The sequence below is a fragment of the Ochotona princeps genome, chromosome 4 (assembly GCF_030435755.1).
Source record: "Ochotona princeps isolate mOchPri1 chromosome 4, mOchPri1.hap1, whole genome shotgun sequence".
In the NCBI taxonomy this organism is placed as follows: Eukaryota; Metazoa; Chordata; class Mammalia; order Lagomorpha; family Ochotonidae; genus Ochotona; species Ochotona princeps.
In genome coordinates, this window is record NC_080835.1 from 23,890,879 (window position 1) to 23,916,428 (window position 25,550).

Below are 25,550 nucleotides of genomic sequence, written 5' to 3' on the forward strand. Positions count from 1 at the left end.
TGAAGTCTCAGAACCTCAGAACCAATGGTGGTTGATGCCTCCCCATTCATGACTCATGATAAGATTACCAAAGGATTACTCTCACAAGGGAGAAAGGGAACAGGTAATATAGTGGTAGAAAGAAAGGAAGAAAGAAAGGAAGAAAGAAAGAAAGAAAGAAAGAAAGAAAGAAAGAAAGAAAGAAAGAAAGAAAGAAAGAAAGAAAGAAGGAAATAAAGAAAGAAAAAGAAAAAAGAAAAGAAAGAAGAGAAGAAAAGAAAAGAACCTAGTACATTTCTTAGCATTTGCCTTCATAAACTCGCGGACTTTGTTACAGTGACAAACATAACATGCAAAGCCAAGGGTTAAGAACTTGAGTCTCTGTTTGAGACTGCTAATTTTTCCCCATTTACTGTATGGTTCTTATTCTATTTCCTTTAAAATACTTTTTATTGACACATGGTAATTACTATATATATACATATATATGCAATATCATCTTATTTCAATAGTCGATACATGTAGATAATGTGGAATGAACACATTAGGGCAGTTAGAATTTCTATCATCTAAAACACTATTTTTTCTTGTATTAGGAGCATCCAAAATCTTATAATTTATTTTAAAATACAGCAGGGTACTCCAAAATTTTCAATCCATACAGTTTTTAAAAATAATATGCATTTTTCATGAGCTTTCTGAACAGACCTCGTGCACATGGATGTTTTGAACCAAAGCAAACCTTCTGTTTTTAAAAATGATTTATTTGGTTCTCCCCAAACACCCACAATAACCAGGTCTGTCAAGCTGATTTCAGCAGCCAGAATGCAATCTGCATATCTCATGAGGATGTCAAGGAGTCAAGTGCTTGGGCCACCAGGTGCAGCCTCTCAGGAAACATATGACAGGAAGCTGGGATCCAGAGTAGAGCCTGGTACTGAACCCAGGCATTCTGATATGGGATGAGAGTGTTTTAACTGATAGTTTAAGCACTAGGCTAAATGCTAACAAAGTATTTTATCTAAGGTATTATTACATTTTAATTACAGAGAGACACAAAAACCAAATTATGTGATCTGAGAGTCATGAGATACGACCTAATTTGAAGAGGTTTGTCACCATCGAGTTGAAGAAGACAGACGGAACCTGAATCGAAGTTGGAGGGACACCATATGAGCAGTGCACCAACTCTGCTACAGAACCCGATCCATTCCACCAGCGAATCAGAGCAGACAGGCCGTTAAGATGAAGCCTTCATCTTTCCTCAAGCGCCCAGCCAAGGTGCACCTCTGCAGCCCCTGGATCAGTCAGCAGAAGAATGCCCTGGCTCCAGAATCCCATGGCAGCCAGACTGGGCATCAATGGGTGGCAGGCACTCCAGCAGAGTGCTGCACAGCACAGAGCCCCATAGCACTCTGGGGTCTCTGCCAGGTTCCTCTCACCTCATGCAAGTGAGGCTTTCAGAGGGTGCCCTCAGCGTCCAGTGCAAGGAGCGCCCAGACACTACCTCCTCTCCCCACTGTCAATGCTAGTGTCAAAATCCCGCCTTCCTCTAGTTACAATCTCTCCCCAGGTGCACCTCCAAAGGTAAGAATAACTCCCCTCAGATGCACTTTTCACCACTTTGCTCCATCACTAGATTTTACACCTCATAGGGTGGCAGGAGGAAGCGGATGCCTGGGAGCATAACAGCCTAGTCCAGGTTACAGTATGAGCTAATAATAGAAATGAATTCACACTACTTATCTGTTAGGATTTCAGGTCACTTATGTGGGGATGAATTTTTATTTTAGTATCCTAGTTCTTAGCACAGTGCCAGGAACATAGCAAGTGCTCAACAAATATTTCATATATATATTATATAAAAATGTATATAATGTGTATGTATCTCCCATGCTAGTTATAAAGATCATTTTTAATTTTTTTCAATAATTCAAGAATGAATATTTTTAAAGTGGGGTAAAAAGCAACATAAGGTCCCTAAATCTGTTGCCATTTTTTTCATTGGGTAAGAATTACTTTGGATGTTAGGGAGAAAAAACTTCAAAAAAATCCAATTAGACTCTTTTCTCCTTTCTAAGTTTTCTTCTTTTCTCTCTCTCTCTCTCTCTCTCTCTCTCTCTCTCTCTCTGTGTGTGTGTGTGTGTGTGTGCCCGTGCAAGTGCGTTCCTGGGGCAGGATATTTTCAAGGAAAAGAAATTATTCGTGCAAGATGGAAAGCATTAAAAAAAAAGCATCTTCTTCAATTCCTTACAAAATGCAGCATAGAAACTCTGTAGTTTGAAGCCTAAAAGGTCATTTGTACTTGCCCCTTGCTCTAGCCCTGTGGTCAGGGCACTTGATTACACACAGTTTTAGTGGAGTTAGGTGAACCCACTTTCCAAGAACATAAAGTCCTTTCAAATGCTTCTGGGAGATTCCTATACTACTAGGAGTTTTACGTTGGCTCTTTCCTTGCAGCTGAATAAATGAGGCTAGAAGCAATGTTTGCTTCTCCAACGTTTCAACCAAGCACTGAGCAGGGCTCAGCAGCCCTGCTATTCTCTTTGATCCAGCACATGCTAGCAGAGTCGAGTCTCAGGACAGTGCAGCCTTCAGCCCCATTTCTTTTGAGAATTTTCAGCCATACACCCAGTGGAGTTGTACCATTTCATTCTCCATTTGTTAACAACTTAGCCACATCAGCAGCTTACCTCCTGGACCCCTGCTGCCTCACCAAGCTCAGTCTCAAACAAAGCTAACCATTGTTTCTGCTGAAATTCTGTCCTGACATGGGTGCTCATGCTCCAAAGCATCCTGCCTTGCTCAGGGCCTTGCGTGCACCTGGGCATAATCCTGTGCACTTGCCATCTTCAATTCTTACTCATTTTACCTTTGAATTTGTGTTTGATAAGTCCAAGTTTAAAGGGGTCATAAGCATGCATGGAGGGAGGGCCTGGAGCCCCACTTCCTCAGAGTTCCTGCCCCCTGCCAGTACCATGGCACAGGTGTCCAGGCTCTGATCTGCACTCCCTATGCTGCATCTTGTCTTTTGCTCCCAATCCTGCAGCAATATCACCTGAATACCAAGGTGGTAACATGACTGTGTTGGTGGGGACACAGTTGGCTGGTGCCTGGAAGGTCTGGATCCAGCGTCTTGAGGGGAAGCATGGTGGCAGCCATTCCTGATCTGGCCTGACAGTGTTGTGCGACATTTCCTTGGCACTCAGTGGGGCCTTCTTGTCTAGCGCTGTCTTATCTATGTGTCATACTGCTGGCATTGCAGTGTTTTGGGGGGACCACCTGCCTGCTGTGCATTGCCATGGCAGGCTCATGAAGCGACTCCATTCCACCACCTCAGCAAGGTCATGTTTGCATTTAGCCCTGAGGTCCGCTAATTAAAACCCCCACTCGTCTGCTGTCACTCCACTAAAGATATGCCAAGCTGACATCTGTAGGACTGGTGCCTGCTCAAAGATTTCTGAGATGCAGAGACGGAGGTAGAGTAGGAGGGAAGCTAGGTCTCATGTGGGTACTCCTTTGCCTGCTTATCTCAGCAAGCATTTCTTCTTTCCCGTTCATGCCTCACAGTGCTTCCATCTCCTGACAATGCTTGACTCTGGAAAGCCCTGGAAAAAGTGCTTGCTGCTGAGCCATGTTGATAGAGCTGGAAAAGAACAAAACTGGAGAAGCCCCACTTTTCTTTTGTCCCACTCCCTGCTAAAGACAATTCCACCAACTCTTAAGCCCTAAGCTTATGACCAGCAGCACATAGTCACATTCAATAATAAACAGGTAGGAAGAAACCTGGGTTTTGGAACTCCGCCCACTGTTACTTACTGAATCTTCTCTCCAACCCCACCACAGAACTTACACAGTCTCAACAACCCTTTAATGAAGTGACAGAGGAATCTAGAAGTGAAAACATAGCTGATGCAGCTGTTTTCTGTGAGACATAGAAAAATGGGCTGCAAACAGAAAAACGAGGCTTTGTGGGGGAAAACACATATGTGCATTTTTGGGGGAGCCACCCAACCTTCAGAAGAGACCCTGCTCACTCCACATAATTACAGAACATGAGGAGGAGGTGGTCAGGGAGAGCAGAGGTGAGGGTAGATGTGTATGGTATAGTGTCGGTCAACCCTGTGTACTTCCTGCCAGGCAGGTACCTCCCCAGCCAATCAGAGGCTGAGTAAGGAAGAAGGCAAGAGAGCAGGGAGAATGATGTTAAATGGGAAGCACCTCCACACAGAGGTGCTCCACAATGGTGACAATATTAGGCATGACAGTGATGATGATGATGACAGAAAGCTGGACAGTAGAATTTTTTTTTTTATTTTATTACAAAGTCGGATATACAGAGAGGAGGAGAGACAGAGAGGAAGATCTTCCGTCCGATGATTCACTCCCCAAGTGAGCTGCAATGGCCAGTGCTGCGCCGACCCAAAGCCGCTCCGGGTCTCCCACGCGGGTGCAGGATCCCAATGCGTTGGGCCGTCCTCAACTGCTTTCCCAGGCCACAAGCAGGGAGCTGGGTGGGAAGTGGAGCTGCTGGGATTAGAACCAGCCCCCATATGGGATCCCGGGGCGTTCAAGGCAAGGACTTTAGCTGCTAGGCCACGCCGCCGGGCCCATGTAGAATTAATTTTGCATTTTTACCATATCAGGCACTATAGTCTTTTCAAACACTATCTCATTTTATCTTCACCACAAACCTATCCCCTGCTTACATATGAAGACAATAAGGCAACTAGCAAATGGAGACCACAATTTATGCTTCGGTTGGTCTGAATCTAAAGTTCATGTCTTTCCTCCTTTATAGTCCTTTGGTTTACTTTAGAAATATTTTTAAAAGCACTAAGATAGAACTAGCTATCATTGGTGGGCTGTTCCCTTTGTAACCACATCAGCCTTACGTGCTGGGCACCTTGACAACAACTAGATTCTACTGACAAAATGTAGGCTCAAAGAGGTGAAGTAGCAAGTTTATGGCCTCACAGTGAGCTTCAGCAAGGAGTGAAGACCAGACCCAGATGGCAGAAGGGTGGTGGATTTAGTATCAGGTTCTCTTGCCCTGCAGGGGCTTTGTATGTCATTTCTTTTGGAGAAGAGTTCAGACAGCAAGGCTGCTGGCTAAACAACCTGAGGTCACATTAATGTGACTATGCATTCAGCCAGGTGATTTCTGCCGCCCAGTCCTACTGCCAGCTGCGCAACTTTCACCTCTCCAAAAGTCCATTTCAGGGGTCTCCTCTTTACTATCCAGCATCTGCTATGGGGAACGCCTGGCTGCCAGGTGGAGCCCACTCCCAGATGAGAGGTTGTGCCCTGACCCAGTGGGGTCTGGCAGTTGTGTTGCTCAGCCTAGTGAGAACAGCCAACAGTTCCACCTCAGGCATGCGTTTCCAGTGAGTGGCGTCTACAAAGGTTCCTGTTGTTGGCATGAACCCAGCTGCAGAAACCATGGGCCATCTCCATTTTTTCCCTCTATGATTTTGAAAGGCTGGCCACCATCTCTAATGAGGAGGACATTTCCCATGAAGCTGGATATCTTCCTAGACAAGCAAGACATGTCTTAAACACAAACTCCTTCCTCAGGCCCAGAAAGTTTCTTAAAAAAAAAAAAAAAAACAGTCCTGGTGTGCATGGATTTGATGAGACCAAGAGAGACAGCCCCAGCAGGACTCTGGTAATGATTAGGAAGTCAGAATTAATGCTAATTCTTCATCAAACACCATTTCAGCACCAACAAAGAGAGTGAACTTGAGCTTCCTAAAAATTGCTTCACAAAGAGGCAGGAAACAGTCTGTCTGATTTTTCAGACCCTCAAAATGGATAAAAAGTAACCCTGAAACTTCTGTCACAGGGTATTTCAAGGAAGTGCCCTAAGGGTGTTTTAATATTTAGAGTATGATCCAAGAGAACGGTTTTCTGTGGCCGGAGAATCAGGGTTGTATCTTTGCTGCACCATTTCCTAACCGAACAATCAAATAACCCCCTTCTGACCTCAGCTGCAGCATCTGTGAAAGAGAGCTATATGTGAAGGGATCTTCTACATCGATGTCAGGAGAAGTAGACAAATTAGCACAGGAAGCCTACAGTATTCTCAGATTTCAGCACATATCAAAGTCATAGAGAACTCAGGAAGGGTGCTATGGCGCAGTAGATTAAGCCTCTACTTGGACCCCCACATCCAACACCAGAGGATGCAGTCGCACCTCCACTTCTGATGCAACAACCTGAGTCCAATGCGAATAAAGATCTGTCCCTTCAGCATGTCTATTGATTTTCATCTTTATCTCAATTATGGTAAAACCTGCAATTTTCCACCTCAACACCACTTCATTTAGCTTCATAAAGGGTAAGAAAAATACAATAAAAATATTTAAATAATTGCACACAATTTAAATCAGTGCTGAGGAGATTAAGGTAACCACCAATGGCTGGTATCCCCAGAAGCAAGTACTGGGCACATCCAGGGATTGTTCTCACAGCCCTAGACCAGCCACCCCTCTCTGAGCAGTGAGTAGAGCTTTTGGGTCACCCCAGGGACCACCAATGACATTCCCCTTTCTTCCTGGCCCAACCCAAAATGGAAGACCTTCTTGCATAAGAGATAACCCTGTCTCCTGCCCTTTATCTTCTCAATGAGTCCAGCCCCTTTGGATACAGGCCCCAATTTTACCTTCAAGGTAGAGTTTATATGGACTTTCTCTTACTACCCAATGCCTACCTCACAACCTCTATTTTTCATTTTGGGGATCCTGCTTATCACAGAAACCCTCCCGGGATGGTCAAAAAAGAGCTAAAACATCTCCCTTTACTCATTTTGAGTTTGGAAGCTACACAAATTATTGTCACATGCTTCACCCTTCCCTTCTCTTCCCTTCCCCCAAACGTGCTATGAATTCTAGAATGCGTATTTACATCAGGACGACTTCTTCTTCTTTTTAAATTCCTTACCATGCATTAGTGTCTTAATGCAATGCTGCATCGTACCTGTGTATATACATCCATATCCCTGAACTGTCTACCCCTTACAACCCCAAGTTGAGGACTGGTATTCCAGTACATCATGTTAAACCACCACTTATGACACCAATATCCCACACGGGAACACTAGTTTGGGTCCTAGCTGCTCCACTTCCAGGCCAGTTTCCTACTGAGATGCCTGGGAGAGCAGCAGAGGATGGCCTATGTGCCTAGGCCACTACTACCCATGTGGAAGACCTAGAAGGAGTGCTGGGCTCTTGAATGTAGCCTGGCCCAGCCCCAGCTATTGTGGCTATTTGGGGAGTAAATCAGTAGATGGAGGATCTTTCACTCTCCCTTGCAAACAAAAATAAATCTTTAATAATGATAAAGTCCATGTTGACCAGGACACTCCAAATGGGTCTTTGCCTTGAGCTCTTTGTCATGGGCTACCAGCTCTTTCTTAACACTCTGATAATAAGTTACATGGAATAAGTCTGCATTATATGTGTATATATATATATATGCACATTTATATACACATATGCACATATACGTATGTATGTGTGTGCACACAAGCATAGACACGTCAAGCACCTCTAGGCATCCAGGACCTTCAGTGGTGGTGGACAACTTTCCCTTCTTTCTGATAGGAACACATTCTGACATGTTGACTCTAGGCTGAATTCTTTATCAAGGTGAACTCTACTTTCAAAACGAAAAACTAGAGTTTCTGGATGTGGGGACAGGCTTTTAATAAACAGAGTGTAGTTAGCAGCAGCAGAAGAGCTGAAAATGCTATGTACAATTCCTCCCCCAAGCAACCTAAACCTTGAAGATCCTAGCTAGGCATCTGGAACATACATCGTCAGTTTAGAAAGCTGCAAGGACCAATTATCCCTCAGATCTGTCGCCAGGACAGAGTGCTCCTCCTGAAAACCTTCATTTTCCTTCTGGACACAACTCAAGACAGAGGGCGAAGAAAACTCAATGCCGGAAATGTCAGTATTGTCCCCATCAGTGCCTTATGAAAACCTCTCTAAGGCTCCTGTGAATCCAAGGGGTCATCGTCTCTGTGTGAAACCATAGAATAAGCCCCATTTTCTTGCCCCTCTTAGTCATTTATACTATTCTTCACTAAGGGTATTCTTTTTGCGGGTCTCGCTTTAAGGCTGCATGATGAAAACATTAACTGGAAAAAGCAGAACCACAGAGAGTTCTGGGCTGAGGAACCAGGTCCCAGGAGAAACCGATGCCAGTGCTGGATGCACTTGCATGGAGGCAGCCATCAGCACCTCTGCATCAAGGAGCCTGCACCCAGGAAGCCCATTCTAAGACCACACTCATGCACTCACGCACACTGTCAGTGCTTTCCCAGTCCAGCCCAGATCTGCTTATCCTGTGTCCCCAGCCCTTAACTGGAGAAACACACTTTCCTCAGCCTCTTCTGACATTCCTCCCTGAAACCACACGTGAGAGTTGGAGGCAAGGCTAAACTCTCTGCCTTCTACCTCCTGGGTTTTTCCGCCTTCCATGGAGATTGGATCTGCAGAACGAATAGCTGTGGAATCGACTCCTTTTCAAGCCATGCCTGGCAAATCCAAACATGAATCTCTCCCAAGCCACCTTCACCAATGGGGCCAGAGCTATATTATCTTTTGCACACTGTTTTTCTTAAGTTAATCCACTTTTTCAAAAATGCAGATGTGTTTATAAAGGAAACTACAGCAGCATTTGTCATAGTGAATCTCAGTGATGAAAAAAATAGCATTACGAAATCCTAACTAGATGGTGTCTCTAGCTAAAGACGTTAAGTTCAAGGCCTGCTCCCTCTTTTTTTTCAACAAGAGAAGCTGCCAAGTCCTGGGGAATAGCAGAAGACACAGTGGCACCATCCAAGACTCTCTCTGGCACAAGCATAAGAACTAAAGAAAAATAAAAGAGGGAAACATTTTGTAGCCATTGGGTATGTTCCCTAAAATTATTTATGGTGTCTGTGGTACTCAGTACCTCCTCCTGTCCTATGAAGATTTACTGAGTGCCTACTGTATGCCAGGAGACACTGTAGGGACTGGAGGGTGGAGAGGGAAGAGGGAGAGAGAAAGCAAGAGAAGAGGGAAGAAAGGGAGGGAGGAGGAAGAGAAAAAAAAAGAAAGGAAGAGGCAAAAGGAAGGAAGAAAGGAAGGAAGGAAGGATGCCGAGCCTACATTACGAGGAAAAAAAAGAAAAAAAAACAGTCTAGGAGAGTCTTCTTTGCAGTATAGCATATTAAATAAATAAGGAAAACCCTATATTCAAAATTCTGAAGACCAGTCCCCACCCACATCTCAGAGGCTCCCTGTTCACCAAGTAGCTTCTCTGATTACCCTCCCAATAGAAAATAACAAGTGGTTACTGGCTTGAAACTCTGGCATGCCTTCTGAGCCATATTAACCACCCTTGAAAGCCTCAAGACTGCCAAGATCAACAAGGCCCAACCCAAACGCTTCTCCCTGACCATCCCCTGGGCAACCCCCAATGCCAAGAGACAACTGACATTTAAACCTGATGGAAACCACACCAAGCTCTGTCTCTCAAATGTCAAGAAGGGAGGTACCCAGCCCAGCAGGTCGTTCCAGGACTGATTGAAAAACCACTTCTCCATAGCTGGATTTAAAAACCAATCAATAGCAAGAGACAAGAGCAAGACAGGGACTGACTGACCTTAGTATGCAGAGCAACCAGAGTGACTCATAGTTTGACCAATTATCTCTTTCTTAATCTTCATGTTTGTCTTTCCTGTACAAGGACTGTCATCTCTCAAGCTATGGGACCCAGTCTTCTGGCTGCTGTGGGTCTTATTTTGCCCAGGTTTAGAGCATTTGCAGTGTGTGTGTGTGTGTGTGTGTGTGTGTGTGTGTGTAAGAGGAGAGAGGGGCTGCTGTTACTTATTGATACTTTTCATTTTTCTCAAATGTTAAAGTGCACATAAAAGTTGAAGCATCCTGAATTTTACATAGAAAAATAAAGGATGTCTGGTGTTGTTTTGAAAACCTAAAATATCTTTAACCTATCTGAAAAGGCCATTTTCTCCCCCTGGGCTATAGAACATCACCAATCTGGAGCTAAGTGCTATAGATGTATTCTCCCATTAAAAGGGATGGAATACCCCTGAGAATCTTGAGCTAGGGCCCTTTGTAAATGTAAATGCAACAAACACTTCTCTCATGCTATGCCAACCACGAAGGACTTTATAAATCGCAGGATATTCAGTCCTCATAACAACCCTGGACCATGAGGTCCACTTATTCCTGCTTTGCAGGAAAGGAAATGAAAACAGAGAGGCAAAGCAACTTGCTCAAGGTCCCACGGTTGGCGTGCAATGAGTTAAGCACCTGCAGCCCATATCGAGGTGCTGGTTGGAGTCACAGATACACATGCATCTGATCCAGCTTCTTGCTAATGTTGCCCCTGGGAGACATGCAGATACTGGCACAAGCCCTTAGTCCCCTAACCCCCAAGTAGTAGAGCTGGAGTTTTGATGGAGTTCTGGGTTCCTGGCTTTGGTTTGGCCCAGCCTTGTTTTTTGGGGGGCATTTGGGAAATCAAACAGTAGATGGAATATCAACTGATCTCTCTCTGTCTCCCTTCCTCTCTCCCTCTGTCATTCAGCCTTGTTAAAATAAATGGTCTTTAAAAAAAAAACCCAGCATATATGAGGCATCACAGGGTGTGTCCAGAACAGTTCTTAAAGTGTGGTTTGGAGTCACTAGGGGAATTCCACAGGCCTTTCAAAAGATCCACGTTTCTTCGTAACACCAAGCCAACTGAGGCAGACCTGTGGCTGACTACATCAGAAAGTTCTGGCTGAATTACCATATCATTGTCATTCTCATCTTCATCTCAGCCTTGTGGTCTTCTCACCATTCTCATACATCAAACCTACTTCCAGGCTTCCTGGAAGTCTAATAAAACCAGAAAATCTAAGCATAGCCAATATTTTGTTTAGATCAGTTGTCAAATGCACACTCACATTTTCCATGAGCACACAGTGGAGTTTTCCAGTAAGCAGGCTGTGTGCCGTGTTACAGGATGCTGAATCTGTGCACAGCCATTTGCAAGTACAGAAAGCAATGCCACTCTTCATGCTAACTTTTATAACTCTGAAAATTCTGCTTTTCATGGAAATGTCACTTACCTTTCCATTAAGTGATAGTGACTTAAAACATTATAAAACATCTCAGAGAGAAAAATCTTGTATCTATTGGTTCACTTCCCAGATCATCGTGAATGAAGATGGGGCAGGCTGAAGCCAGGAGCTTCCTTCAGGTCTCACACAGGGACCTAAGAGCTTTGGTCATCTCTCCACCACTTCCACTGCTTTCCGAGGCACCTTAGCATGGAGCTAGATGGGAAGTGGAGCAGGTGGGACTCAAACTAGCATCTGTATGGGATTTTGGTGCCACAGGTGACAGCTTTACCCACTTCCTCACAGCTCCTATTCCATGTTTTAATTCTTAAATGGTGAAAATATGCCCCCAAAATCTTAAATAAGCAATAAATTTCTAGTACATAGATGGATTCCAAGACCAGAAAGCCTAAAAACTGTGGCACAGAACTATACTGTTACCTGCCAGCCGCCCCCTTGTGATCCCACACTTTGGCTCTCAGCAGAGTAGGGATTCAGCATATATAATGTTGGGTGCTGAATGAATGTTAAGGGCAGTACTGGCCATTCCTTTAGGTATGTGGATCCACAAGCATGGTAATGATGCATGCTCAGATACACACAGCTTACCTGGAAGTAGTCAGTAATGAAGGATCCGAGTTCACTCCTCAGCAGCCGCCTGGGGAGAGAGAAACACAGTGTAGCATCCTTGATGGCACAGCTCAGTTACCTACTCCCAGATGCCCTGACCAGAGGCCCAGGGGGAGGTTCCGCACCCACTACGGTTGTTAGGGAGCTACAAGGACAGACACCCCAGGTGTTCTGTCCTTTGTTCATTCTATGTAAATGTCCATCTCAAGAGCAATCCTGCATCTCAAGGTGCAGCGATCCTGATTCTAACAGAGTGGACAGGGGCTGGCCAGATCACCCGGCCTCCTCGGAAGCAAAACAAAAGCAAGGAAGAGAAAGCCTCCATTCTGCAGTCCTTCACATCAGCAGAGCACTTTGTAGTTTCGAGCATACCTATTACAGATTCTTGTATTACACATCATAAATTACGTGTCTTGGGGTGGGCAGGGGATGGATTTCCATGCCTTCTCTGCAGACAAAGAAACAGGCTCGGAAAGGCCTAGAAACACATCAGTGTCCGACCTAAGACTCCCTGAAAACTCAACTTGACTTTCCACAGCCTCACAAGGATATTCTGGACATCCAGCTTGGTGCACAGGGGACCACATCAGGGGAAAGACAGGCTTTTTAAAAAACGATAATTACTCCCTTCAAAGTGTGTTCAAACACATCCCTGAAGGATGAATAGGATCATTATATGCAGAAAATAAACACAATGGGATGGAGACAAAGGAAGAAAAACATCCATGATCAGATTTCTGCACAAGAATGAGCCTTGGAAAGCTGCAAACACCCAGTGAGCAAGGAGATGCCTTCCTTTCCCTGTGACAGAAAGCACAACCATGGTTGCTGTAGGTTGTGGGGCCCTTCATCAGAAAGCTCTAAGAACAGATGAGTCACTCCTGGAAAGTTACAAGAATACAGTAGCCTTGGGGCTGGTGGTGTGGCTAAGCAGGTTAACATGCCACTTGCAATTCCAGCATCCTATATGAGCATGGATTCAAGACCCAGCTACTCCACTTTCACTCCAGGTCTCTGCTAATTAGCCTGGAAAAGCAGTGGAAAATGGTCCATGGGCTTGGGTTTTGTCACCCATGTGGAAAGACCTAGATGGAGTTCCAAGATTCGTGGGTTAAGCCTGGCCCAGCTCCAGCCACTGTGGCCATTCAGAGAGTGAACCAGCATATGGAAGATCTCCATCTCTCCCTCTAACTGCCTTTCAGATAAAGAAACCTTCAAAAGAAAGAAAAAGAAACTAATCTGTCAGGCAGATCCAAGCAGACAGAGACATTGAAATTGTAAGAGGTGATGAGTCAGTTGCTTTGTGACTGTGGCAGAAAGGAATGCTTTCTAACAAAGCTTCTGTGGCCATGGGGAGCCCTTGGCAGAAAAGCCATGCTACAGGGAAAACTAGAAGGGTATGTATTAATGATGGGTATCTCAAGACAGAGCTCACCAAGTGTGTCTCACATCCTCGTGATGCTGAGGGACTGACACAGACCTGAGATCAAGGCAGGTGGTGGATTCCAGGTCGCAAGGAACCCAGGCTGGAAAAACACTGTGCTCATAAATTAGGGGCCTGTAATATTGAAAGAGAAAGAGATAAAAAGGGGGATTTTTAAGGTAAAAAATGAGAAACATGCACTTAGAACAACACAGAAGAGGGAGTTCTGCCAATGGAATAATGGTGAGATGGGACTGGATAATCGTGAATTGGGGCTAGATGCGGTTAACCAAGGCAGGATTTCCCTGGGGCATTTCACAGTCGTTCTCAGGGCACACCATGTTGTTACACAATCGGGAAATCCAAGAGGCTTCCCTCTGCTCTCTGCTACTGGGGAACAGAGGCTGAAGGCCTGGTACCTTTCCAGTGCAGCCAGGGCCACAGAAGGCCTTGGCCAAGGCCAGAATTCTTCAGAGCACTGCTGAAAAACACAGTGTTCAGTAGAATCAATGGATAAACTTCTCCTAGTGTCACAACACTAAGAAAAACAGAGTATGAAGCTACAGGCAGATGATTCAGGGATGAAAAGATGCTGATGGAAGACAAAGGAGACTCTGAAGAAGTGCCATACACCATGCTGTTAAAGGTGAAGATGAGTTCTTCTGCAAGGAGACACAGATGCTCCACTCAGATACTTCAAATGTGTCTGACATAACCAGGTGCATGAGAGCCACACATTAGTCCTTTCATCAAACTCCAAATTCAAACTCTCTCCACTAGATGTATATGAACAGAAATATCCCCAGCTGATCATTTAAGTGAAGATTCTGATGTCCTGCAAAGGGAAATCTGTAAGCTTCACATTACTCTTAGATGACTCTCAAAAAATTGTGTCTTATTCTGTCCGAGCTCGTTATGAGGCAGACAGGGCCCCTGCATATCTGTATGGGGTTTTTCACTGGTGGCAAAATATATAAATCAGTATACACATGCCCCAGTGAAGCACTGACAAAGAACTAGTAACAAATAGAAGTCTACACAACTGTGACAACACAAAAGGAAGTAGATCACTACTTAAGCAGTACTTAAGTAATGATTGGAAGAGATCTGAGTCCCATTCAGTCAAAAAAAAAAAAAAAAGAAGAAGAAGAAGAAGAAGATACAGCAGAGTGAGTAAATGATATCAATAAGTTCATTTGACAGCTCTGCTCTTACAACTAGCTATTCAAGTCTATATTCACTTCATGATTTGGTTTCCAGGTCCTTTGATCCAAAACATATGAATATTGCACCTTGATTTCCAAAGCATGTGTGTGTTTTGAAATCATGAATAGAAAACACTAGATCACATAAGGGATTGCAGAAGTAGAAGTCATTGCTTAAAAATCACTAGGACAACAAAGAGATAGAGCCAACATTATTTTCTGCCCTTGGATGTAGATATCACCCTGCAGATGCCCTACTACCCTCTCAGTCCCCAGTCCAGCTCATGGACCTCAGGTAAGGATGCCATATTGTTGGTGTATGTGTCCACATAGGGCCCTTGCATATGACATAGAAACTCAGTGGGAATACTGGATAACTACTAGCATTCTGGGACACAGAAGTGGAAGACTTTCCACTCTTTGGCTTGTTATAAGTCTGTTTTTGAACACAATCCTATTCAAAAATAGATTTTAAAGAGATTCCTGAATTAACAATAATAAACAAGGTTGTGGCAGCAGGATGAGCTGACACCAGAGTAGGAACCTGAATCTCTGAGCAAGAGCAGGGCATCGGCAAGTGTAGTTGTGCCAACAAACATTGTAAACTCCGCCATTCAGACCCCCCTCAGCCTGGCAATTTGAGAACCGCTGGAACTTACAGCATGGTGAGGGGAGGAAAGGAGGCCGGGGATGGAGGTCTAGCAGTCTTGCCAGCCACGCAGGTCAGGACTGGACAACAACTGAGTCACAGCACATGTCTCCCATCTGGTTCTAGTGTCTGTGTTTATTCTGCTCATGCTTTGTCTACAGCAAGCCGGGTGCTTCTCAAAAACTCTAGCCTTGTCTCAGTGGGACAGAGAAAAGGGGATTTTCTGCCCCATCTTGCTTTGCCATCACCTATGGGACTTAACAGAAAATGTCCCATGTAGGAATCACACACTCCTCCCCTTTCCCAAAAGGAAAGTGCAACTGATAGAGAATAGGAGGCCATACATTCTTCAAGTCTGAACTCTTGACTGAGAACTGCCATGGGTTGGACATAGTGCTGGATGCCAGAAGAAAAGAGTGAAAAGCAGGCAAGTGGAGAAAGGGATTGCTAGGATTTGGAGGTGAACATGAAAGCCACAGCTCAGTCCAGGTGGCCCTGCTGCACCTGCTTTATCTATTGGATATTCAGGCCTGGTTTCCTTTGGACACAGAATTTCCTGGCTAGCAATTACTGCAAGTCACAGCACCAGTCCAGAGAAGGAAGCTGAGGAGCTAGAGTAATGGGAAGGTAACATTTACATATAACCCAACCAAAAGAGAAACAGGGCATAAAGTTTAGCCAGAAGCCAGAATCAATCATACTAAGGAGGGGAAACCCATATTCTCACCCCCTCATGTCTCCTCTACTTCTACAGGCTTGAAGGTCAAGAGATACTACCTCATGGACCACAGGCAGGGCAAGCAAGGACAAAAGAGACAGAGAGCACAGGTAGAACCCAGAGGTGAAGCTGCAGCTTGGGAAGCCTGCGTCCCATATCAAAGTGCTTGAGTTCAATGCCCACCTCCACTTTGGCTCCAGCTTCCTGCTAATGTGCACTCTGGAGACAACATGTGATGGCTCAAGTACCTAAGTCCCTGCCATCCATGTGAGAGACCCAAGTAGTGTTCTGGGCTCTTAGGTTTGGCCTGCTCCAGCTCTAGATATTAGGGGCATTTGAAAAGAGAACCTGAAAATGCATTTTTTTCTCTTTCAATGAAATAAAACCATATATAAGTGACACAGAAGAATGACCTTGGAAATAAGCTATAATTTCCCCTGCACACAGGGAAAGACCCAAGACAGGATAGTTCCTATTGTTGCGACAGCCCCTTTCTAGGTGAGGTAAAAGACGATGAGGCAGCTTGTAGACAGATGCTGTTTAACAGGATGTATGTGGATAGGCATATTGGTGATCTAATTTTTCTGTGATAGTTTTCAAGTAGGGGTGGCCCCAAGCTCCCTCAAAGGTCCATGCCTTCCGCCCTATCTCATCACAAGTTCCACCAAGTTCAGGAGCCATGAGGATCGTTCTAGGTCCTATGTCCCATGTCTTTTTCTCATCGGTGTCATCTAAGCTGGTTACTCAGTTCCTTGAAGAGCACCCATTTTGCTTGTACAAGAGGACACATTTCAAGATATTGAAATGGTCTCATTACCTATGGTGCATTCAATAGGAACCCAGTGGAGGGGTCCCCCCGATTGGAATGAAATGCTGATACTCTCGTCTCTGGTGTCTACATCCCAGCGGGTGGCAGTGGAGAAGGTGAGAAACATGGAAGATACCAGCAGTGGCTATTTCTTGGACTCCCAATCATGTGGCACATGCTGCACTAGTTGGCATACATGCAGCACACAGATTTCTCCAACAGTCTTACAGGTAGGGATTTACCCTCACCTTGCAGAAAAACATGCTGATGCCTGGTAAGCATACTGGTAGACTCCAGCTCTCACGAAGCCAACCCAAGCATTAGCAGGGTGCCTCTTTTCCCCATCCCTACCCCTGGGGCCAACAGAGACAAGCCACTAAGATATGTGATGGAAGCAAGTGCATGTGATCGAGGAGGGAAAGGGAAAACTCCTCTAAAGTCAACCCCTGCATGGATTCGTATGAACAAGTATGGCTCCAGAGTAACCAGAATTGAACTTCCCAGGAGTCAGAAACCTGTACTCTTAGGGAAAAGTCCCCATTTCTAAACAGCATTTTGACCAAATGCCACATGGGGCCAGCCCTATTTCAGTGTCGGATTGCTCGCTTCCCTCAAATGACCCTTGCTTGCTTCCAGGTCAATTCTGTTTCTCAACCATAGTTGAGAACCATAGTAGGTATAAGGCACTAACACATATTCAGGCAGAAACATCTGTGCCCTCAAAAATAGGATCTCAGCTTAATTTCCCCCAAAGTACAGTCTTCAGAGAACAACGCTTCTATCCTCATAATCTTCCAGCAAGCCTGTGCCCAGGGAAGTTGGACCTAAATTCACACAAAACCAGCTCTGTGTGTGCCTCTTGCAGCCTGCACATGAAAGTTTATAAACATAGGAGTCTGGGGTTCAAATCTCAACTCAGAGATGGTCAAACTAGATGATTATCCACCTTTACTCCACCTCTCTGTGCGCATGTCCTCATCTCTCAGACATACGAGAGCTGTCTCATAGGGGGGTGGCACATTTTACAAGTTGCTTACTCACATAAAGCACTCAGAACAGACCCAGACACAAGCTACATGGACAGCTACTGCATGTATAATGGTTATCTCATGGGATCCCACTTCATGCAGGGCTACTCTGATAGCCTATCAGCAGGCTCCAGGCTGCCCTCCCTTCTGTATGACTCTTCCTCCAGCTGTGGAATCCACAACAGTCAGCACACTGAAGGAGTTGGACAAATCGGAGCTGGGTTTCCCTGCTGGATTCAGGTGCCAACTGAGTCAGAAGGAACCCCTTTCAACTCAAATCTATCCGATCACACACAATTCTTGGAACCTTTTGTTTCATTTCAGTTTCTGAGGTTTCCTTCACTCTGCCACCTCCCTGCCAAGAACAGAAGCAGCGGGTGGGGTTGGAGGGAGAGGGAAAAATGGGTGTTTCCTGCTTCAGGACAGCTGCAGATCACTCGTTTCTGGCTTCCAGAAACCTCTTTACCGAGCGTTTATTTCGGCAAAGAAAAAAACCTAGGGAGCCGGAGGGCATGGAGTGGTTCATGGCCACAGAGTCACACTGTCAGTGGCCTTTTCTGCTTATTCTCTGCTTGCTCCTCCTTCAGATGTCAACGCAGGCATCATTTTCTCAGGAGCCTAAGTGTATACCTGACCTCCACACAGTGCTAGCAGTATTCTGCCATTGTCCCACCGAACAAGCTTCCCCCAGGAAGGATCACCAGCTGCAAGGTGGGCCAGGATAAGACAGAGCATGCCACAAACTTTCCTTTACACACACACACACACACACACACACACACACACACACACCCCAATCAAAAAGATAGCTTTGTCAAGCAGCTACTTGCATAGGTCCTCGTAAGAACTTATCAATATAAACCCTTTCCTCCCCCCCCCCCCCCGCCACATACACACTCTTTTAGCTCCTCCTGGTCACATACGATTCTTGGAATAGGTTAATGAACAGTGTTCATGAACAATGTGCTCCTATGTCAAAGAGCTTAGCCACTAATTCTTGGAAGACGAATAAAATCTAACCTTTAACCTAGTCTTGTCCCCATTGCCAAAATCAGCCAGCCTCACCAGGAGCAGCGACAGATCAGGAGCAGCAAAACCACCTCATTGCCCCACAGAGAACTCAAACAAGAAGGCATCCAAGATCCATCCAAACTAAGACAGATAGAATCAAGAGACACCAGAATCACAGACTATGATGACTAGGGAGTTAGCCAGAAAATATCTACTTTGAAAGGTCATTTGTTCGCCTTAAGGAAGAGCATAAAAGATCTTTTTTCTCTAAAGCAGTATCAGTGGAAAATATTCTGATTTATGGTTTTCATATTGACAGACCACATGCCTTGACTTTTACTTAAAGACAATTGGCTGATATATCAAGGTTTGACATTTCTGATGCACTTATTCTGTAAGTATAGAGACATCTGTGTCTGAATCCAATACTATGTTTTAAAACCTGGCCATCATCAATTCAAAGTTTTTCCTCACAGCTACTTGAAAGTCTATTGGCTAAAACGTAGATTATTATCAATGACACACCTTACAAGAAAGGGCTAACCTGTAATAAACATGTACTTCCCTGGTCTTCTTTGGCATTGGATAATCTTTGGATAAATTAATATTTCTCAGATGCATACAAACTCTGTAATGAGAGAGCTAGCCAAGGCGGTCTGGGGTGGATGCACTGGGGAAGCAGATGTAGGCTTTGGCACCAGACACGGATAATGCACCAAGTTCACTGCCATTTGGCTCGAGTAAAATGAAGAGCTGGGAGAGTCATTTCATCTTGCTCCTTTCTCTGCAAAAAGTTCAAACAGCTGGCTCCTCTTTTAGGAACTCAGCCTCACCTCAACTTGAATTCCAAACACTCTAGTTCAAAGCAAGTTCACCTCATCTAAACTGTGGAGACATCTTTATAAGGTACTGAGTATGGAGAAATTCATCACGGTGTCCTGTGTTCTCATGCGTGGGGCTCGCCCATCATTTATCACTTTATTATTCTGAAGTGTTCACAATAAGAAGAAGAATAATGGCTAACATTTATTAGGTACCTGCTCTTATATCAAGGACACTTCAACATTATCCCATCTTCCCAATCACATAGGGCTGGTGCCATTATAATCATCCCCATGACATAAAGGAAAAACAGGGAAATGAGGTACTTTGGCCATGGTTACATTGCTAGTCAACTTGATCCTGCCTCCTTGCACACAGATGCTGCCCTATTAAGTCAATTCTATTGAACCTGGCGCAAAACTTTTGACACATACTTGTATTGACATAACTGATAGAAAAAATGAGAATGAGAGTTCAAAATTGTGGTCCAGCAAATTAAACCACCACCTGTGTTACTGCCATTCCATACCAGTCATATAGATGCCTAGAATGTCTTTCTCATTCTCAGTTATATCTGAGTCTCAGTGATGGGAAAACCTGTCTCCACTCTCACCCAGGTAAAGAGCTCAGATGATAGAAGGCACAGAAACATGTGCTCCCAAACCTGAGAATTTTGGTTTATTCTGGGCTGTACCCTCCTTGAAGTAAATAGCTTCAAACTCAACCACGGGGCCTGGCACGAGGGCTCAGTGGCTAAACCCTCACCTTGCACATATCTGGGTCCCATAAGGGCACAGTAGAGGATGGTCCAAAGCCTTGGGACCTTACCCCCCACTGGAAGACCAGAAGGAGGTGCCTGGCTCCTGGTTTCAGATTGGTTCAGCTCCAGCCATTGTGGCCACTTGTAGAGTGAACCAGTGGATGAAATGTCTCTATCTCTCCTTCTCTCCGTAAATCTGCCTTTCCAATAAGAATAAATGAATCTCAAAAAAAAAAAAAAACCCTCAATCACAGCTGTTTCCCACCAATCTGAGAATCACTCCAGAGAGAAACATCCAATGGCAACCTCCTCTTGAGATGTGTGAGTAATTACAGAACACGGGAGGAGAGGAACAACCGCGGAAAGACCAGGGGCCGTCAGCTCTCCTCCCAACATAAGTCTTCTGCCTGACTTGGCACTGTGTGCAGTATTGTGAAGGGCAGAGTGCTGTTCTATGTTCCTCCAAATTCGTATGTCAAAACCCAACCCCTGACTGATGGTATTTGGAGATGGAGACTTTGAGGGATGACTACAGTTAGATGAGGCCTGAGGGTGGGGCCTTCATGATGAGAGTGATGGATGTCCTTACAAGAAAGGACCCGAGAGAGCTTGCTCCTTTTGTTTCTCATCTACACAAAGAAGCCATGTAAGCACACAATGAGAATGGCGGCCACCTACAAATGCCCTCACCAGGGTTTTGGTTGGTGCCTTGACTTTAGACTTGGCAACCTCCAGAGTAGTGAGGTTTCAGTTCTCTAGTCTATAGTATTTCTCATGGTAGACAGAGCAGACAGCAGAGGGTATCTGAGTAAGATAGGAGTTCAAATCCTGATTCCACTGTTGAGTTGTGTGACCTTGAGCAGGTAATCTAATTTGCCTTCTCCAATTTTCTCATGTGTGAACTATGTTATAGTGAGGAAGGATGAATGCGTAGATGCACAAGAAAGGAACCTGGAGTCATCTGGGATTCTATACCCCCACCCACAGCCCCAGACCGTGCCTCCCCCAGGCATGCTACGGCTGATCCAGGAATCACATTCGCTCCACAGATGTGTTTTGTTTGACCTGCATCAATGTTTGATGAAATTCGGAGTGTCTGCCAACATTGAAAAATCAGGAAATGTCAAATAAAAATCTCTCCTTCCTGTTCTTCTTGAAGAATAACATGGTATGTCTTAGGACCTGTGCCTTGTGGCCTACTCTTAGGCCTCCCCTTGCACCAGAGGGTGACACCTCATTTCCATGCACCCAGTCCAGCTTTGTCCGCTTAGAAAACTGACCTGGCACCAAGCTTCTGAATCAGCAGCCCCCAGGCTAACAGGGCTGGCATAAACACAAGGTCGGGCCTGTGTTTGTCCTGGCTGCCCACAAACAGAGCTTTTAAGTACAATTTCAGGATCAGAGTCACCTAAAGGGAGGAACAATTAGCACATTCCTGAGTCACTGTCTTATTTATTTAGACTTCTATTGTGAGCTGAAAACCCTCATGGAAAAGCCCAGATGGTTCTTGGAGTGGAAACAGAACTCTTAGAATTCGGGGATTAGCTGACCCCTCCTTGCTGTAATTCAGCTCCTTGGGGCCTGTTTCCTCCTCTGTGAAACTAGACGATGCACGAGATGACCTTTTTTGTCTGTTTCCACATTTCTGTGCTTACGATGCAAAATTCAAGCACATGGGTAGATATTTAACACAACCCTGTATATTTATGAGCTCCAAAGCTTTTAATGAAAGCAGAGGTCTTAAAGCCTCCCAAAGACCCTTAACACAGACCCGAACTAAATGTAAACAGGACCTGAATGATGGCCTTGTTTATTGTTCTGCCCACTCCAGGGCTGGGTTTGTGACCTCATAAATCCCCAGACAGAGATAAATGCTGGGGCATCAGAAGACCTGATGGCTCAGCCTCCTATACCTAGGAAACCCCAGTTCTCTGAGCCCAAACACAACCCCCCACCACACGACACACCTGTCAGTGCTCTGCGCACATGCACCTTCTTCCAGTTTCTTGCCATGGCAACCACAGGACCTATGCACTTGAAGGTTTTGTCACCAGGATCTCTCTTCACTCAGCTAATTCCCACGGAGCCTTCAGTGGCAACACACCCACTGAACCTGGCTTCCTTGACAAGATTAAGTCATGCTAACTTGTGCATTCATTGTATAGTTACTACAACATCACAAAAGAGCAAGGTTGTAGCAGCCTCATTGTTATATTCTACATGCATGATCAGTTGCATAATGATTATCATCTAGAATGAAAATAAATGCCAGGAGGGCAGAATCTTCATCTGTCTTTGTTCCTTGTTGGCCCTCTTAGAGTCTGGCCAACAGGGAGGCATTCTGATACTTGTTGGGAAGTCCTTCAGGAAAAGGAAGAATAGCAATAAATCCCAAGCAGTCCCATTCTAACCAGTAAGCAACATCATTAATCAGAGCACAAGAAGTATTCAAAGAATAAATGCAGCCACTCTCCATCAACCCTCTGCCCTCGCTCCTCATCACATGAACAAATAGGTAAGTCATCCTTGGACCAAGAGTCAGAAGTAACAAGGATAATGAATAAACTCAAAGGAATGGGGCAAGAATACAGCAAAAGGTTTCTGGTGGTGTGGTCCTGTCCATTCTCATTCATGACCATAGGGGAAAATGGCTCCAGGTCTTCCACATACCTGATGCTTTCATTCAGTGCATAGAGCTCGTTGCTTTGCAAGCCGCCCCCTTTGAAAACATTGATCACCGCAGTCTGGACACTGCAAAGAAATCAAGCAACTCAAGGTTACAGACTTCAACTTCTGGGGCCACATCAGCAAGCAGCTCAGGACTCAAGGGAGATGGAAAACTCACAATACAGACATGGCCGTGTTGTCCATCAGTGGAATCTGTCATTTCCTTCTCAGAGGCTTTGGAGCGGATAGAAGTCTTCAGACTAAAGAACTCCAAAGCAGTATTTGGAGTTCTTTTCCTCTCTGGCTCACTAGCAGCCCTATTGGCACCAGTACAGGGCAGGCAGTGGGAGCTGCCCTAGCGAAACCAGGGTGTCAAAACCTCAGGGTCTGGAAGAGTCCAATATTGCAAGCAGGTGAGAGCTGACAAGGGCTGAGGGCTCTCACACCTACAAGACCACTGTCTTCAACTTGCTGGGCCAATGCAAAATGGTAATCCCATTAACACTTTCCTTGGAAGAAGTTTCTGTGGGCAAACTTGTATGGCCCCTTCCATTCTCTCACCTGTGCAGTGCGTAGGCTCACTCCCCTGTTGGCCAATTAGGACCTTGGATTCTCAGAGGCAGCAGCCTAACAAGACAGTAAAGAAGCTGACTACAGTCCTGTCCATTCCAAGGGTCCTGGGCCTTTAAAGAACAAAGGTGCACCGAATACCCAAACATTTCAGAGCTCCCTTTCCAGACCCATCTTTGTCTGTTCCATTCATTGGAAAACTCCAATAATGTCCAAAGTCACAGAGAATTCAGAAATCTTGAAAAGAAGGATCCAAGGGGGTCTACACACTTTTGAAAAGTTGCCACAAGAGTCCAAGACACAGTGAGTGCACAAGGCTTGGTTACAGGGTCCACTAGACGTTTACAAAAGTTAACAGGAGTTCTCAGCTCCTCTCCCACACCTGTGGTTAACAGGTGCTGATAGTTTCTGCTTGATGTCATTCATTCAGCTTTCCACAGATATATATAAAGTCATCTCTATACATTTGGCCAGAAAAGACACACACGGATACTTCAAAAACTTGTGGGAAACACAATTAAAAGCTGAGCTTATTCTTGGTGCCAAATGACTTTGAAATTCAGACAGTGTTTTTCATCAGACAGATTTCCCATAAACTTTCTTTTTTTTCCCATAAACTTTCTGAAGGGCCATCATATATGACCTTCACTTTGAATATTCTGATAGTCTGGGATGTGACTAATACGTATGAACACTAACCCTAAATTCCAATTCAACTGTCATTGGCTGGCTAACTGCCTCTGATAGGACAGAGGCTCTTGGTGGGAAGTGGAGGAAAGGAGCCTGTGTCCTGGTTTCTGGAATGGAGGAAGGTAGCAGATATGTTGGATATAACAAAACTGCCCTCTAGACCCTTTGCCCTGTAATGACATTCTTCCAGAACAGAAATGCCACAGTGGCAGAAGGCCAGCCAGTCCATAAATGTTGCCTGGCCCTGCTCTGGCCTCCGTAGCCCTCCACTCCATACTTGTCACCTCCTTTACCTGTTCCAGGCTGAGTTGGAGCTCAGTTGCAAAGCCTGCCGGGTGGCCTGGAATCGAGGCAGGTCGCTGAGCACCGGGGAGCTCATGAAGCGTGGTCTGGGCCTGCGGAAGGAGCCCATCTTGTGGAACTCGACAGGCAAGCTGGGAGCGAAGCCACGGGTCATAAGTCCAGGGGAAGTTTCAGCTTCACCTGTAAGTCGAGAAGCTTCCAGCTGCTCTGGCGAAGCACTTCTAGGGATGTCTGCTAGGCCTCAGGCGTTGCTAAGACCACTAACTCAGCCAACACCTGAAAACAGAAGGCAGCCTTGATTAAAAACCCCTGGGCTGAAGAACCCACACACTGGAAGAGTTGGCTGGGAGTTTCCCACCACTCATCCTCCCATTCACAAGTTGTTACAGCTCTCTTTCTGGTCCTTAAAGAGTAGTTGCTTCAGAGAGGGAAGTGACTGACAGCGGGGCCAGGTGGAGCCCAGTGCTATGGAAAAGCCATAGCTGTGCTTGATGCTGGTTGCTTTGGGCACCACCTGGGTTTCTGCAGCCCACAAGATTGTGCTTTAATAGATGGCTTCTTAAAGATGCCTAGAGACAAGAGCTCCTTGCCCTGGCTCTGAAAAGCTTCCATGATGTGCCCTTACTCCATTGTCCTAGGTCCCCAGTTGCCCTTTACTGGGCAGTATCTCCTTATTTCCTTACCTCCCATTCCTTCATTCATTCCAACAGTTGCCAATATGCACTGTTGATTAACCAGCAAATTTCTAAGTCCTCGTATCTGGACTCATAGGCTCTGGAGATTACTATATGTTTGTCTTAATTCATGCAACATACATTTATTGTGCATCTACCATGGCACCAGGTCCTTGCTGCAGCACTGGGAGATACAATCACAGCTCTGGAGACCACGGCACACCCCATGTGCTTACAACCTACAGGCCTATTCCAGGCCTTTCTTTTACTCCTTTCCCACGCTCTTTATCATACCGATTGTTCCTTTTACCCAGAATTCTCTTCCTTTTTTTCTCTGCTTATCTAAATCCAAGTTCAAGGATACCACCCCTTGGCATGGTCATAAGAGACTTTATGGCTTTGCGGTTTAGGCATTGGCTTTGGGGTGAACCTGGGTTCAAACCTTAACCTGGCCACTCCCAAGGTGTGTAACTTGGGACATACTGAGTCAAAAG

At 45.2% G+C, this 25,550-nt stretch overlaps 1 protein-coding gene across 6 annotated transcripts in view; it reads right to left on the bottom strand.

Annotated features, from left to right (window-relative positions):
* The window catches only part of PRR5L (proline rich 5 like), a 172,098-nt gene that overhangs the window by 31,192 nt on the left and 115,356 nt on the right, over positions 1–25,550 (bottom strand). For all 6 annotated transcript variants that reach the window (XM_058663162.1, XM_058663161.1, XM_058663164.1 and 3 more), the window contains 3 exons: positions 24,373–24,658; positions 22,823–22,903; positions 11,708–11,756 (listed from right to left, as the gene is read on the bottom strand). In XM_058663162.1, coding sequence (XP_058519145.1) covers positions 11,708–11,756; positions 22,823–22,903; positions 24,373–24,536 — 294 coding nt within the window. In that variant the 5' untranslated portion in view covers positions 24,537–24,658. The remainder of the gene's footprint in view (positions 1–11,707; positions 11,757–22,822; positions 22,904–24,372; positions 24,659–25,550) is intronic.